The sequence below is a fragment of the Oxyura jamaicensis genome, chromosome 1, assembly GCF_011077185.1.
Source record: "Oxyura jamaicensis isolate SHBP4307 breed ruddy duck chromosome 1, BPBGC_Ojam_1.0, whole genome shotgun sequence".
NCBI classification, from domain to species: domain Eukaryota; kingdom Metazoa; phylum Chordata; class Aves; order Anseriformes; family Anatidae; genus Oxyura; species Oxyura jamaicensis.
The window spans coordinates 9,912,716-9,930,719 of record NC_048893.1 but is presented as its reverse complement, the minus strand read 5'-3'; the positions used below and the strand labels follow the sequence as shown (position 1 = coordinate 9,930,719).

Here is an 18,004-nt window from a genome sequence, read left to right as displayed (position 1 = left end):
GCAATAGGAAGTGCCAAATATAGTTTCACCTAAATTCTGTTTCGTAATCTTTTGTTCAGGACTGGTGGACTCAGAACTTTCAAAGACACAGTCATGAAGCACTTGGGTTTTATCTATAAAAGTAAAGCAGATTGATTTTAATAGGAAGGACAAGGAGAAGAGAAAGAGGAGCCGTTTACTGGCAGGAGTAAAGCTCACAATGTGCTAGAGGGAAGTTGCTTAGCCTATGTCTATTCAGTAAATAAAATGGGACATAACCCATTTTCTTTCTCAGGCTGAGAAGACAAGCAGCACAGCATGGTTCACAACTCTACGGCTACATTATTTTGCCTTCCTCCCTCCCTGTCCCACGCCCAAATTGGGCGATCTCATTATAATGTCTTTTGGGAACAGCCATGGTCATGCTAGCCCCTGAACTGAACGCCTTGGATACTGTTTGAAAGAACTGACTGCCACAGGCCAAGAACCATACCATTGGGTCTGTTAACAATTACACAATATGGATAAATGTGAGCAGTTCTTCAGCCTGCATGCTGGATTTAGTTAGTTTGTGGGTATGGACACAGATGTGATTCACTCATACGAGTAAAGCTGGTTTCCTTGTGAAGGACTGAGCAGGGCTCGCCTTTATCAAAATGCCTGTGACAGTGATCTTTTCAATGGGAGCTTAATGCTTAGACAAAGGAAGTTTGTGTTCATGTTTCTTAGTTTAAGCAAATTCATAACTTCCATTGCTCTGAATACCAGGCTCAACAAAGTTCAGAAGATGGAGATTTAGGCTTTTGTACATGAGCCTTGGACTGCCTATGCCTTTTGCTCCTAACAGTAACTGAGCAAAACACAGAAATGACCTCAGAAGCTAAGGTGGTTAAGTTTTAAAGGTCTACAACTCAAAATGGAGAAGTCAAAATTTTATCTCAGGTTAGGAAATAGCATGACACACCAACAGAAACATTGTTTTTTGGCACCATTGTATTTTTGACACATATGTGCAAATTAGGATCTGCCTCTTGCTTTGGGTACTCTCCAGAAATAGTTGTAGACTTGGGAAAAAAAAAAAAAAAAACATGGAAGACAATAAGAATTTACCTCCCAAATACTTAGATGCCAAAGATAATTGCAGGCTTGACATCTTTGAATTTACAGACATGAAGAATGTATTATTGCATTTCATAAAATACTTACTCAAGTTGTTCCACAATTGACCCTCTAGGCTCTGATTCAGCAAAAGTTAAATTAACTTAAATGCCATGCAAATAATCCACTTGTCATCAAAGGAGAAATGCTTTAATTGAGGCACATGTTTAAAGACTATCAGAGTAGGTTCCTGAAATTATTTTTTGAGACATTTATCCACAATGAATTATTTCTCCCAGACTTTCTATGTATATTTGTAGTCTTCCCTATCATTAATATCTTTCACTCACTTCAATGCTACCTCAAAGGTGCTATGCTGATTTATGAACTCCTAGTCTAATTGTAGTCTATGCAATTATAACTTAGTAAAGAAAATAAATAATGGCACTCTAAAATCAGTTTGCATTACAGTGTAGAATTAATGCTTCTCTGAGCTTAAAAAAAAAAGTTTGTAACATGTTAGGAGATTACTGGAGAATCTCACCTGTTTTGGATATAGCTCCCTCCTAACACAGGCTCCAAAACATTTAATGGTCTTAATATTTTGGGATAATAGATGCAAGAAAGCTTATGTGTGGTGTAGTTATATATGATTGCTGTACGAAAGGAACTAACATGAGGATTATACTTGAAGTCTTCAGAACATAAGGACACAATGAAAGCTGTTCACTGAAGAAGTCTGTAAAGTGAATGCAATAAACATCCAAAATTTGTTTTCAGAATTGCAGTGTTTTCAAAGTGAAAAAAAAATGGTTTTGTCCAGATTTTTATTGCCTCACAATGAAAACATATCTGCATGAAAATGGGGATATTTTCTATTGTCAAACTTGAAAACACTGTTATGAGTATTATGGTGTAACGTTAGAAATTTTCAGAATACTTCCACAGAACTAGAAAACGCTAATTCAGTTGTACTGTTCTACATGTTATTAGTGCCACCTTGTGGAACTACAGTAACTCATTCCCAGCTCACTGAGTAGCAAGCAGGGGATGCCCCTTCCTGCTCTGCAGCATGGCTAGAAGTACGAAGATATAAATATCCTGCTGATACAAACTAATTTTCCTCTGTTAAATTGGTTAACAATGTGATCTTTTAGGTTTTTATGTAGTTAAACCTTTGGTGAACCAGACATATCACAGAAGTATAAACTGAATTACTGAATTATTCTGACAATAACTTAATACAGGAATATTACATGACATTGAGGAGGCTGTGTTCTCTGTACTACACTGTCTCCATATATAAGACGAAGCTTCTAATATCAAAAAAAAAAAAAAAAAAAAATCAGGTGTAGGTATAAATCAGCAGTTTTATTAGCTTTTTACAGCATTAGTTTCAAGAATAGTGGTTAGAAAGAGAGAAGCTGTGCTTCCAAAAACAACAGTAGGATTTCGCAATTATGTGCTTGCATGAAGGTTTGAGAATCAATTTGGTTGTGTCTACCCTAACTGAAATTGGGCCATCATCCACACTCTGGCCTTGAGAGCATCTGTGGTAGCAGAGCTGCCACATCAGCAGAAGCTTGCAGATCACACACTCATGCAGTTCATGCAGATACATGAACAGAAGCTAAATTATCGCTCCTTCCTTCTTCCCCTTTCCTTGGTGCCCCTGGGAGTGGTCCCAGCACCTTGTCTGGAAGTGCACCAGTTGGCACAGGCTGAAAACCTCCCAGGTCTAACTAAACAGTTAAACCACATAAATGACTGCAAGACAGAGTCCTGTCCCCATGTAATTCACTAATATAAATGGTGCCTTAAGACATTTAGACTAGCAGGTGATGTTGCTGATAGTGTATTGCAGTTGCTGTATGCAAAGGCATGGATGGATTTCTTCTAGAAAAAAAAAAAAAAAAAAAAAACAATAGCTCTCAACTAGTTTTCTGTGATGTGGGTATGTGGCTGTAGCTTTGGCTCAAAGGCTGCTAACACACTGGCTGCTTCTGTCATTTCCAGAAGTGTACTGACATAGCCCTCCTGAAGGTGCCAATCTCATCCAGCTGTCCCACACCACCTTGGAATAGAATGTAAATAATTCAGTTTGAATTCAGTGATTTTCCAGCCACTTATTTTCCAGCCACTTATTCCATCTCCTAGTGATTGCTATCCCTCCCACAGATGAAGAAATTACACTATCAACTTTTTAATGGTTTAACCTTTCAGTGGTTCAATATTTTACTTTGGCTACCCAGATTCTATTTACTCAGTTGATTTGTTTCCCTCCTTGGTTATCTTAATAACTGAAACAGAAAACAACTGAATTCCTCCTTTCCCTAAGCTAATTCTCCCTGACACGCAGCATTTAGCATTCCCTGAAGAAAAAAAGTCTTTTTTTTTCCAAGAGATCCTTGTAAATTTGGAGGCCCATATCGGGAACCAGACAAAGGAGGTGACAAAGTAATTCCTTCTGTACTCTGGATTAAAAGCATTTTAGGCATTTCTTTGATAGTCAAAACAACATTTAGAGGCAGCTGAGCAGCTGGAAATGACCAGACTAATTAGAGGGATATTTACTGTTCATACTGTGACACTAAGCCTTCTTTTTTTTAGCCTTATAAGCTCTGGAGAATTACAGATATCAGCTAAGGATTTAAAGGAATATTTAATATCCCATTAAACATATTATATCTAAAAAAGGTGAATATTTCAAACTCAAGCTTTGAACTGGTACTCTGCACTGTCTTTTTAAAATTTATTCAATAGAATTGTTTTGGAAATAGTGTATTTTCCCCTTTGTATTGTTACTCCCTCCACTATTTACTCCCATTACTCTAATTCTTGTACAGTTTGGTAAACACTGACTGAAACTAAACAGTTGCAAATGCCAAACAACCATATGAAAGAGGGAAAAGGATGGGGACAAAGGGAAGGGCTATCAGAAATTTCTGTTTCAAGCTCAAGTCTAATCTTACAATGGTCTGAACTTAACAGGAACATGAGAACTCTAATGAAAACAAATTAGTGGACAATTTAGCATACCAACTAAAGAGGTGAAAAGACTTTTGTCTATGTGCCCTTTCCTGGACCTTGATTTGGGAAAGGAACAATATCTTAGGACGACCTTAAGAGTGTGAGATTTAAGAGCGAAAATTCTTCAAGTCTGGTTCCCTTTTTTAGGGGAGAAAAAAACAAAACAAAACAAAACAAAACAGTTAACCACAATGGAAACTCACCACTGTCATGTAGGGCTGTGCTTAGGGCAACCTGACCTTGTGTGTGCTTGCAGGTAAAACATCCCATTATTGACAAAAGCAGGCACTGATGATGTCTGCTGTCAGCAACTGGCAAGTGTCCTAGCATATCTGAAAGACTAAGTCTTATGCACAACCATGTGTTAGAGAACGTCCTTCACAGCTAGCAATCAATGCAATCGCTGTGCATGCTACCTCATTGTACTTCTTGCCAAACTGCACCTGAAATCTCAGGACTGTCTGTGAGGAACGCTGCATACATACAGATTTACAGATACCATCTATCCTATTTAAAGATCATGAAATTAATCACGACACAGTTCCCTCCTACACTGAATGACACATATTTCATTTATTTTGTAATAAACTTAACTTTAAGGAAAAAAAAAATCCTGCATGCAATCTACAGGTAAAAAAATGGGATGGGGGTGGGGGGGGTGTCTATAGCCCTGGTGTGTTCAACAGCTTGTATCAGAGTGCTCTTGTTAGTAAATTCAGTGGCATATTTTGCATTCACAGTGGCTGAAAGAGAAGAGCAGAGACAATGTATTGTACTTAAATGACATTTTAGGTAACAAGATATAAGCCATATTTCAATCTGTGATACTGGGTAACTGAATTTTAATCCTCTCTCACAAAGTCTATCTTTTTAATGTAAAAAAAAAAAAAAGGAAGCTCTTCAACATTATTATGCTTCTTTCAAAGAAATTTCTTATAGACTAAATACTGCCTTAGAGGTTTGGGGAGTTGTTTTTGAATAGAATAGCCTGTACAAACTAAGACTGCAACAGAAAGCACTTAGGTTATTGTTGCTTTTTCTGTCTATATATAGGACCAAGAATATAATATGGCCAGCATGCATTATTCAATTCATCACCTGCAAAGAGTTGGCTCCATAAAACCAACACAATTATTTCTTGTTAAAAAGATGCATTAAAACAGAGTTGGAATTGTTGGAAAAAAATACATTTGCAGCTTGCAGCCTAGGTACAAAACATGAATTAAATGTCTTCTTTTGAAGGGGACTCTGAATAATAGAACTCCAACCTAAACCTGCGTAAACACTGAAAATATCACCTTGAATTTGATACAAGGCTAACTTGAATATGACTTCAACTAAATTTACTGACTTAAAATGGAGGCTTAGGATAGAAGCAGAGCAATAGAGACACACAATAGGTTAAGAATTCTAAGACTGCAGATGGGCACTGACTCTGTTATGAAAAGAAAAAAGAATGAGAAAATGAATAAGGGTCACAGCATAAAAATGGTTTCCTAAAATGTAAGAGGAAATTATGATAAGAATTAATTGTTCTCTGTATTGATTGTAAAATTAAAAACAAATTAAAAAAAAAAAAAAAGAACAACTCAGAACTTATTTTCCTTAAGAAATTTTACAAAAAAAAAATGGGTAGTGGTAAAAGAGAAGAATGTCAATACCAAAGAACCTGTGGGATTGGATACTTTTACAGTAGAGTTACATAAACATCAACAAACATGGCCTAGGCATTTAATTGCTCATTGCAGAAAATCCCAGTCCTCCAGTTCTTTAATTACAGAAGAATACAATCAACTCACACTGCATTTCTAAGAATGAACCTAGTTAGTACATGAGAAGACTGAGATGGAACCAACCTTCTGAGCTATAATCAAAACCAGCTATGCCATATGTAGCATTTTGTTTGTATAAATAAGTAAAATGCAGTCTGACTCTCTTGTTTTCATTCCAAAACAAACATAACATATTTGCAATATTAAGTGATATCCTATCCCTGTTGCCTGGATTAATCATTTTATGCCATCTGCAGCATTGACCTGTATGTGACACCTTAAATCAATCACTATTAATATAGTGGTTTGGAACTGAAGATCAACAAAAATAGATGTATCAAATAGTCCCCTCCATGCCAAATTTGAAGGAAACAACCTGTCACTTGAGCTTTATGTAACAGATACGTATGACTCTAATATGACTGATAAGATTACTTTTCAACAAAACTACATTAAAAATTTTATTAGCCTTCTGCAGTTCTCAGCACCACCACGTGGATTTTATCTTGCAAAGCAAATAAAAATGCCATATGGTAACCCAGACAGACTCACACTGATAATGCAACAGCAGCCTAAAGGAAAACTCAGTATCAATGCATAGTGGCCCTGTGGAAGTCAGCAAAAAAAGGCTTTTCTGTATGCAGATCTTCCTAAAATAAACACTCAGCTGCCCTGCTGCACTCTCTGCTGCACTTCCTAAGCCTTCAGCAATCTTGTTCAACAAACTTGTGCACATATATATAAGAGCATGGGAGACTTGTCAGTAGAAGGGAAAAGTGGGAGGACAAGAAATAAAATGAATATGACTTCCTTATTGAAGCCTTTAAGAAAAGAGATGTATAGTAAAGGCAAAGGCATTAGTGAAAGATATGGTTAGAAACATTATCAACATTGCCAGGGCATGGACACATGTTAGGGGTACTTCAGCCTAGGAGGATTCCTATGTACACTAAGTATGTATATATTTTTGGAAAATAATAAAAAAAAAAATCATCATATTTCTAAAGATCATTTTACTCTGATTCCCAGTGGGGGAAGAGGACTTCACACACTGTCAGGTAACTGACTCAAAATTTGGGTTCATGGGGAAAAATGTCACACTGGGAAAAATATATATATATATATATATTTCCTGGATTTATACACTTTTGACCTCAAATCACTCGGTATTGTGAAACTTGTTAATGAAGTATTTCTGAATAGTGTCACAGAAGGAAGACTACTGATAGGCAACATTTACATTCATGAATTAAATTATATTAATCTATGCTAGGAACCCAGAAGCTTGGACAGTGGATATATCCTTCATTATCCTTCATTAATAAATGGGTCTAAGAAATAGTTAAAAATAGATAATTTGCTTTAAGAATAAGATATCTCTGTAGCAAGCCCTCTTCCACTTTATTAAAAAAAAAAAAAAAAAAAAAAAAAAAGGAATGAACATACTATGAGTATGTTTGAGTAATTAATGAGTATTGACCCAAATTTTACCCAGAATATTTAAGCTTTACCAGTTCTGAAAGTCACAGTACATGCAATACACTAACATTAACATCTGGAAGATGACACACGCAACAGAAGTGATTAGGGTAGGAGCCAGAGAGACAGCTTAACCAGCTAGATGGAAATTTTTTCTGTTATGGGATTTCTTGTACCATCATGCCATTAAAATTAACAGCACAGGTGTTCTGCGGGAAGAAGTAAGAAATAACATAGCTTCTGGTTGTCCAAAGATAACAGAAGGATAATGTAGAGAGGCCCAGACAACAATCTAAAATCAGAAAGCATAAAAACTGTCTTAACATTTTTGCCATTTTATCTACCAAACTATGCTACATGCCAGTCAGATATAAACCAGAACTTTGCTCACTTCAATCCTTTATTTCATTACTTTTATGTTACATCCAGCGTCACAAGTCTAGCACACACTCAGAAATGCAAGAGCTTTGGCACTTTGACAGTTGGTAATCCCTATTAGAAGTTGATACCAGTGTTGAGAAAGATGCTGTTTCTATTTTCTGCTTTATGAGTACTCACAAAGTTACATTTATTCAGTCTGATAAGACACCTGATCAGAATCCTAAAGCTACCTCAACAGAAAAGTCATCGGCTTTCTCAATGGTCATTCTCATTCATGGTGCTTCTCTGGAATGACTCATTTATCATTGCCCAGATTAACACCAAATAGTTATCTTTTTAGTTATAACGATATGCTGTTGCACAATGATGGATGCAAACCAATGAAGGCAATGGTTGCCTCCTTTGGTGATGAGAGCTAGAAAAACTCCGAAATTCTTTTCTAGAATGAAGTTTTGCAAGCGCTTTCTCACAAAGATTTCATTCGATCGTTCTATAGACAGACTGAATCTGTCCCATTTGGAAGAAGTCACTGCCAGTCGTAAATTTCCCAGAGGAACTTTCCAAGTTGGAGCTTTTTCACACAGGACCTCTATCACTGTAGCAGCTCTGTGCCCACTGCATGCAAACATCTTTAACATAACTGAGTTGTTGTTACAAACATCACAGAATCACAGAATAGTCTAGGTTGGAAGAGACCTCCAAGATCACCGAGTCCAACCTCTGACCTAACACTAACAAGGCCATCACTAAACCATATCACTAAGCTCTACATCTAAACGTCTTTTAAAGACCTCCAGGGATGGTGACTCAACCACTTCCCTGGGCAGCCTATTCCAATGCCTAACAACCCTTTCCATAAAGAAGTTCTTCCTAATATCCAACCTAAATCTTCTCTGTATACCCTTTCCTCTCAAATGACATTGTCAAAGAAATCTACACAAAATGAGGTTGTATTAATCATTACAGATAATTCTGCAAGAATGAGACATGAGACCAACCGTATGCTTCTCCTCCTACCTGAAATCAGTCCATCTGACCCCCACAAACTTCTGTCATGCCAGGAGACTTCAGACAACTGAAAGCGCATGATGTATGTTTAAGGTCTTTTCCTACTCACATAAATTGAGCAATCCTTCATAACACAGATTTCAGGGCACACAATCTGTCCCAAAGAACTGTAGTCCTATTTTTAAGTTGAATTCACAATTCTTAGTGTGGGAAATGCCTACTGTGGCTATATTTCAACTGAATTTACATTGCTGTCTTCAGTGAAGCCATCTGTAGTATGAGTGCAAATAAAAAGAAAATTTACCAGCCCTATTACTGATATTCACTGGGTGAGTGGTATTTCACACATTCGATGTGAGTGCCCCAGATGTCACCGTAACGGTAAACTTGCCATTTTTTAAATATCAGGCATAGCATATAGTTGCAACCTATGACAATAAAATCTAGCTTTATAAAGGGAAAAAGGCACGCAAAAATGAAACACAATTACGATTTTCCATTTTGAACAGATGAAGACTAGGAACGTTCATTTTCAAAGTAATTCTATAAATTTTATAATAATAATCCTCATATTCATACTTTAATAGATCTGTAAAGACAAAAAACTACTTTAAATATAACTACATGCCAACCCAAACAGAAGAAACTCACTAATTTAGTTTTCCAGACTCTAGATTCCAGGTTGATCTTTTGGTAGTTTTAAATTGCTTATTGTATCCTTTCACTTCTTAACTTGGAAGGTTGCACTTAGTACACAAGTGTACTAAGTCATGTCATCTGACAGGACAAAATTTAACTGTCTTTCATACCAAGAAATGACAAAACTGACATAAAGAAAAAAATACATGGAGAATAAAAAATAATTTTACATCAGGAAGATAAAAACAAGGAGTAACAGATTTCTATGAAAGTTTGTTTGTTTTTACAAGAAAAAAATTATAAGTTTATGATACACGATACCTATGATAGGAAGAGATGGACTGTGATATAAGACAATAAAGATACATTTTTGTACACTGCACACAAAACAGAGAGAGTTGTTCAAACAAATGTAGACCAGACAAGAAAGATATCATCTGATATATACTGATACTATGAAGTGCCACCACAGTAAAACATGGTAACTTAAACACCTTACTTAGTGAATAGTCTCTCTACAAACAATAATTATAAAATTGGTCTTCTTACATTCAATGGACTATTTATGAAATAAATTATAAATATACTGCAATAAAGACAACAGAATCTAGATCCACATATCTTTAAATAATCACATATATATCATATATATGTAATTATTTAATATATGAAAGCAGCAATCTAATGCAATGATGATTATGCAAATATATGAAAGCATGCAATCTAATAAAGTAACACTGTGACTATTCAGAAAATTAGAATTATAGGTGTTTATGTGTATTTTTCACATTAGAATGTGTTTGTCAATTCCTTTATTATCATGCTCTACTCAGTTACTACTTGGGAGAGGGAAAAAGAGTGCTATCATTTGGGAATCAAGTGTAGTCTTACCAAAGAAACAATGACCACAAGGCTATTTTGTATTACTCTTATTTTCAGAAATACTAGGATGTTGCAAAACATTGTCAGGGGGATTTCATTATTATTTCTAAAAATGAATTTACTGGTTCAGTATCATTAGAAGGTTTTCAGCCATAATTTTCCCTTTGACAACACAAAGATTGTTCCTGATGGGAAACTCTAAGGATAAAGCAAATGGTTCTTCAAATTATACCTGCAAAGATTGTCTTTACATTTTTTGTATTTCCAAAGTCACCCTGGAGAAATGCTGCAAGGGATGGCATCTAGCAATCCAGTAACAAAATATAAGTGCTTACAGATATGGACTTCTAGATACATAAAAATTTATCAAATTTCTAGGAAACTGGCCTTGCATTGCATCTGCAATGCAGTCAATTACATACAAAGATACACTTAAACAATCATAAATACAAGTGATTATTACCACCATTATGTATTTTCCAATAAAAAGCCTAAACACCCATTTGGTAGAGAGGAGAAAGTGAGAGTGTATTATATATGAGTATACATCAAAACAACCAAATTCCTGATACTATAAATTTACAATATTAAAGGTTGCAGTAAAACAAACGCTTTAAATTACATTTCATTTATTATACTTCACAGAATAGTTGATTGTCATGCATCCACAAATCTCCACATTACAAATCTGTATCTCTGTTCAGGATGGAGATTTCACTGTACTTTCTTACTAAAACAGCAAATTAAAGGTAAAATAATAAGAAATAAATCATACATCATATATGACTTTCCTTCAGCTGATAGCACTTGTAATAAAATAAAAGCTATTGAGTCCACATTTGAAGAGGAATCTCTGCATATATTTTCAGAATATAGCCATGTGTGTCACACACTGAGTTGCTACAATTTCAGCTGTTCCTTCTAATTGTCAGTTTAAAAACACTTTCAGCTCAGACACAAAGATTAGCTAAGCCACACCATATCATTCTATGTGAAACACATAAAGCAGATAGAAAAAGATTATTCAAGGTCACTGAGTGAATCATTGGTGGAGATGGAAATTGTCTTGCATTTATAGTTCTCCTTTTGAATGGATTAATTCAAATATATGAGAATTTCCAATGAAGTATTTCCACTGCTTTATACATAAGCATCCATGGCAGCTGCTAAAGTGTCTTAGGGAACTGTGATCTAACTTCTAGCTATATCCCCAAGCACTAGATGTAGGTACATTCCCAGTTATAACATGAACCTAGCTCATACTTTCCTTTAGAAAGAGAATTGGAACATAGAAAGGAACTGAAATATAGTAAGACAATCACACAGCTGTTTTATTTCACACACAAACACACAGAGAGTCATATATTTATGCAGTTGTCCATCTGTAAGTATGCAAAAGCCAATCTAATCTGATCAAGACAACATCCAGTGATTCTTGTGTCAAGGCCATAATTCTGGCTAAATTACAGAAGTTTCACCAAAATAAAACCCAAATTTTTTCAGATTCAGATTTTAATATTGAGATCCAGTTTTACCTTTGCTTGATGAATAACAAAAACACATTGAAAATATTCACAGTGAGGAGACATGAATATGTATCATATCATTTAACTACTTGTATTTTTGCTTGATAATGTAAGGAACAAAGGAATGCAAGAAAAATACCAATAAAATTTTAATTTTTACAGCTTATTGTACACTTCAGTACCACTTGATAACAATAATCCAAGAAGTGTAAAATATTAAATATCTTTTATACTCTTTTCATAGAAATACTACAAATACAGAAAGTTTTAATTGCCCTGAGGTTCAATACTGAGTTTTTACAGCATATTTTATGTGCACAGCAAAATGTTTTTACTTCCATATTTAAACATTCCTCTTCATGCTATTGTATATTATACAATAAAATCTTTCATATATCACTTACTTTTTTGTCTTCATTATATTTATGGAAAATCTCTTGTGCTCTTTCTTCACCACCATCCGTAAACAACATAATAATCTTGTTGCAGTTAGCTCTAGAGACACTGTGCTGTAAAAATACAAAAAGAAGCTTACTTTTTATTTCAGGCTATAAGGAATAACAATTGTTCTATTTAATGGCTTTCTCATCAACATGTTAACTTCCATGTTTAACATGGAAGGAAAAATTTTCCAGTGTTGTTGGGAGCAATGACTGAACTGAACTTCCAATAATTATTTCATTCAATACCTAAAAAAATAAAAATAAAATAAAAATCATTCTATGATCGTAAACTCAACACATTTCAGATCTGGCACAACACAGAGAAACAGAAATCTGGTGGTCTTTCTTACCACCACCAACACAAGGAAAGCTCTTTGCCTCCCTCATGAACTACTTAGTATGTATTTTTTTCTGTTGGACTCCTACTCACAAAGACTCATTATTTCTTGAGAGCAAGCCTGGAATAAAGAGAATTGAGGAGAAGCCCCCTTGACTCCTAATTCAGCAGTCAAAGTAACTATTAAAGCCAGTGAGAATAACACAGTGTGCTATGCAAAGGAATAAAAACATAGTTCAAAGGAATAAAAACATAGTTCCAAAGTCAGAACAATGGAGAGATGAATATGAATTTTGGCTCCTTACAAAAGGTGTCAAGGGCTCCTCCTCTGGCACTCATCTTCTATCCTCATTGCCTGAAAACTTGCATCTAGTCTAAACATTTTTTTCATAAATTTTACAGCCACCATTCCTTGTCCTCTGTGTTGCTGCAACTGGTTGTAGCTAGGCACGTCCTGATACTTCTTACTAGTTGAATGTGAGGGAGAAAAACCCTTAGAGCCTGTAAAAAAAATCAAATTCCCCTTCCACTAGTCCACATTTTGCTACATTAATTCACTGTACAGTCAAGGAGAGAAATGGGAGGGTCATCTTTACACAGTACCTAATTCTCCCTTGCTTTAGTCTTCGTGATCAGATGGAATAAATGACTATTACCACCTTACTAGTCATGTGTGATGACCCCACTCCCCTTTGTTATTTTTCATCCTGCTCTCTGATTCTTCTCTAACAGAGAGACCACAACTCCAGACCCAAACATCAGCCAATTAATCTCAGCATTGCAGCTCCACAGTTCTACAGTGCTCTCTGCAGATTAAGATCAAAAGCTTTATTTGCTATCACTATACTCACAGACGAATAACAGTGCCTCAGAAACATTTTGTATTGGTAGTTCAGTATTCACTGAACAACTACTTATTTAATCATTTGAAAAAAAAATAAGTCCAAAGATTTTCTTACAGCCACAAATAAAAAATCCCTTGAAATCAATACATTCTCTCCAACTTCATCAGCACACTGAGGTTCATTTGGAATTAAATAATATATGACCATTTTTTACTTGTGAATACAACCTACAAGATACTGCTTTGGGCTGCAATTTTTTCAATATTAAAAAAGTAATAAAGTAGAGTGGATACTTCATAAATAAAGAAACTCACCTACATTGACAATGATTTAATATATGAGCCAAAATAAAATTAAAGTGAAACCAAAGAGATGACAGAGAAGGGGACCAATGTCTGCTTGTATTATACATTTTTCCTATTGATTTTTAAATGACATATATTATGTATACTGTAAACTGAAACCAGTTGGGTTTACATAATTAAATTATAATTTTTCTAATGGTTTACTTAGCAATATGCAAATACAGTAACAGAAAAAAATGCAATGTTTTCTTCTAGAACTTACAGAAGAGCTCTTACTTATACCATGCAGTTTAGACACTAAAGTCATGTCATGGAAAAACAAACAAACAAACAAACAAACATGATTTCATTATTCAAATGATATTGGAGATCTGAAAGTGAGTAAGCTCAAAGCAAATGATACTTTTCCACCACACACACTCACACACAAAAGTCCATACCCCGATGAAAGAACTTAGATCAAAAACTGATGAAGGGGAAGGCAGAAAGGTCTTTACGACACATCTATTAGTTTTTTTGTGTGTGTGTTGTTTTTTATTTTTTATTTTTATTTTTTCCCATTTGCACAAAGATAGAGATATTGGCTCAGGGAGTGAATAAAAGTGATTTTGCAGAACTGACACAGTAATTCCATTACTGACAAGAGGTGTCACTCGGGGGTCTGTCCCAGGACCGGTGTTTTTCAATATCTTTATCAGTGACATAGACGAGGGGATTGAGTGCACCCTCAGCAAGTCTGCAGACAACACCAAGCTGAGTGGTGTAGTTGATACAACTGAAGGAAGGGATGCCATCCAAAGGGATCTGGACCGGCAGGAGAACTGGGCCCATGTGAACCACAAGGTTCAAGAAAGACAAGTGAAAAGTGCTGCATCTGGGTCAGGACAATCCCAGACATGAGCACAGCCTGGGGGAAGAACTCACTGAAAGCAGCCCTGCAGAGAGAGACTTGGGGGTTCTGGTGGATGAAAGGCTTGGCATGAGCCAGCAGTGAAAAAATATGAGCATTTCTCATTATGAATTTCATGACACTTAAGAAGGAAAGTAAAGTAAAGCAAAAATACTACTTGAATAAAGAAGAGATGATTAAAAGATATTTTTTGACATATCATAATTATTATGGTGTGGGGGCAAAAAGTCCTGAACTGCTGAAGCTAAAATATAATCATTTTCAAAGAAATAGCAAGTTAATATAACATTAAATAGTGGAAAACTACTGCATAGAAATTATGGAATGTGGATTATTTATATGCATATGAATTAACATGTTGAAAAAACTGAAGTATTTAGTGTCATCTAGCAATACATTGGACAAGTTTTTTCATGACACAAAGATACTACTTTGGCATAGAGAGGAAAATTGTTTGAACTAACTGCCATTCAGAAACATACCAAAATTATTATCAAAATTTGAGCTGCTAAAAATATTCCATTTCCACAGACCTTAAAGCAGTTGGATTGCTTGAAATCATAAATAAAAACTAAAACTATCTATTAGTTGTTTAAGCGTGTATTATATCAACCTACTATATCATCTTGCCACCAGAGTCTAGCACTGATTCCATCAGCACTTTTACTCTTCCTGCCAAATGGATTTGCCAATATCTGGAGAGGATGACTCTATTTCTATAACCTAGTGCAACCTTTTAATTTCCCTTGATATATACACATCCACAATGTTCAGCCATAATTTACAGGATTTCAGAAATTCTGTGAGACTAATTACACTGCTGGCTCCAATAAGGAGAGACAGAGTCCCACTATGAAACTAATCTCCTGTTATTTTTTTAAGCAATTATTCAGTTCTACACACGGGTCCATTTTGAGGCTTGTGTTCAGGCCTTCATCTTAGTATGTCCTGTACACCAAGTACATGTCTGGTGCTACACCAAATGTAATACATAATGTTAATCGAATATAAATGCTGTGAGGACCCAGCTGTGTTTGGCAACGTTCTTGTCTCTTCCTGGTTCCCTCTGTATATGATGGCAACAGAGAAAAAGAGGAAATGCTGTTAAGCCTGGTCTGAGAAAGTCTGATTTATTTTAAAATCCTGCTGGCAATTTTACATACACATCAGCAGATGGCACACAACCTTTTCCCCACCAAATCTCCTTTAATCAAAACAGTGATCTGCTGAGTAAATACTCTTGAAAACATTGTATTTTCTTTTTCTTCATTTTTTTTCATCAAAATTTCCCTAGGTTAGAAAACTTTCAACCATTTTTAGCCCTAACCTGCATATGCAATGTCAGGAAAGTTCTCTTAAGTCCCAAAACTGACAGAAATGGGGGAAAAAGAAGCAAAGAGGTCTCTGCTCGGAGACATCATTGAAATAACTTAAAAAACAAACAAACAAACAAAACAGAACATATATTATTTATTCAGATAGACTCTTAGCTTCTATAAATTGGTATAGCTTTATTTACTCTAAGGTTAAGATCCAATACACAGTATTTTATGAATATAAAACAGATCTTTTTTTCTAAAAAAATAAATTAGAGTTCTCTCACATGCCTAATATCTCTCTATTGACTAATATCTGTCTGCTCTCCTCTGTCCTGCTCTTGCCACTGTCAACTATTTATGGAATATAACAAATATAAAATTGTGTGTATGAATGATGTAAAAACACGATAGCACAGTGAAAAACAATTCCCAAGCCTTAGCAACCTCTCAAGCATTAGGGGCATCTGCAAGGCAAACTGTTCAATAAATTTACTTGCAAAATGAAAGTATCTTATGATTACCTGTGTTACATAATGGAGGAGCACATAAAAGCCTTCTGAACATTCAAGTTCTCCTAATTCACTTTAGAGCACTGAGAGATGACTTTCATACTTACGTTTAGCAGCTGTTCAAAAGCATAGCTAAAGCCTTTTTTGTAATCAGTAATTCCTTTAGCAGAGATTTTATAGACAGCTTCTTTTAGTTTCTTCTTGTTCCTCACATTAGCTTGGACAAGATGATTAAAGCAGCTGACGTTCTGAGCATTATTGTTAAACTGTAAAACAAACAGAAATAGCATTAAAGACAGAGATGTACAATTAATTTAATTTTCTTTTCTAGGTACTTAAGTAGTAAAGGTTAATGGTCCAAGAGATAAAGACTGTGACACATCAATATTAATTACGACTATATCAAGACAGTCCAGCAGTGCCTGCCTTGTGATTTCAAAACTGGGCAATAAATATAATAAAAAAGGCTGTTGCAATCCAAAAAAAAATCTGCTTTCCAGAACAGTGGAAAAACTCCTACAAACTTTGTTTCAGGCTCATATAATAAAATGGAACCAAGAAACACAGAATTAGGGAAATCAGAGCAAAAATACGGGAAAATGATTAATTTCTTAATCCCTGAAAAATGTTGGTTGAATTATATTACTTTCATGTTGCATGTATTAATATATCACTAAACCTGCTGTTTAACAATGAAACTTGCAGGTCATAATAAATTAATATATATACTTTGTAGAAAACTAAACACATTATTAGGAGATGAGAATTACATGAGAATATAGCTGTAAAAAGGAGGATACTGTTAAGAAGAATGCAAATTTGTGTATTGAGAACACACATATTTGAGCTCTCTTACCAACAGATACATAACATAAAAGACTACAACAAATTCTATCATTAATACAAGACTATGATATTGCTTAAAAGCATACATAGAAAAAGAATTTATGTGCAAAATTTCGTCTGCACAAGTGTAAATGAGTTTTTGATTTCTTTCAAATTTCTCTATTTAAATGTACATACCACATATATATATGTAAATATATATATATATCCCAGTGGAGAGAGGAATGCAGAAATACATTTAACTGTTCAGCTACCTCTGTTTCAATCTGTCTAAAGTCAAAGTTGAGACTTTTCTTAAAAGAATGCTGTAGCATGTATGGTTCTATCTGTAGTCTTGAATAAAAGTGCACAGTATTGCATATAATCTGTTTTGAACTCTACTTAATGAAAATCTTTTTAACTGTAACAGTAATTTTCATTTAAGATATTGTTGACAAATATTATCAAAAATATTGTTGTGTCTAATCTGTTTTTTTTAAATTTCAGTAATATATACAGAGAAGACAATGTGACAAGAAGTAATAGATCATCAAACTTTACGAAATTACATGAAGAAGGCCATCCATCATTTTGTATACTGTCACGACCAACAGCACTGTTGTGAGATTTAAATCTGTCATTCATGGATAGGCTCATATGAAGGTACAAATCACATGCAAGTCATACATAACGCCAAAAGAATCATCCTGCCTGGGC

At 34.9% G+C, this 18,004-nt stretch overlaps 1 protein-coding gene across 8 annotated transcripts in view; it reads right to left on the bottom strand.

Annotated features, from left to right (window-relative positions):
• Positions 1–18,004, bottom strand: part of CACNA2D1 (calcium voltage-gated channel auxiliary subunit alpha2delta 1) — a 393,216-nt gene that overhangs the window by 59,437 nt on the left and 315,775 nt on the right. For all 8 annotated transcript variants that reach the window (XM_035343652.1, XM_035343643.1, XM_035343692.1 and 5 more), the window contains exons 11-12: positions 16,570–16,728; positions 12,199–12,303 (exon numbers count right to left, since the gene is read on the bottom strand). In XM_035343652.1, the coding sequence (XP_035199543.1) occupies positions 12,199–12,303; positions 16,570–16,728 (264 nt within the window). The remainder of the gene's footprint in view (positions 1–12,198; positions 12,304–16,569; positions 16,729–18,004) is intronic.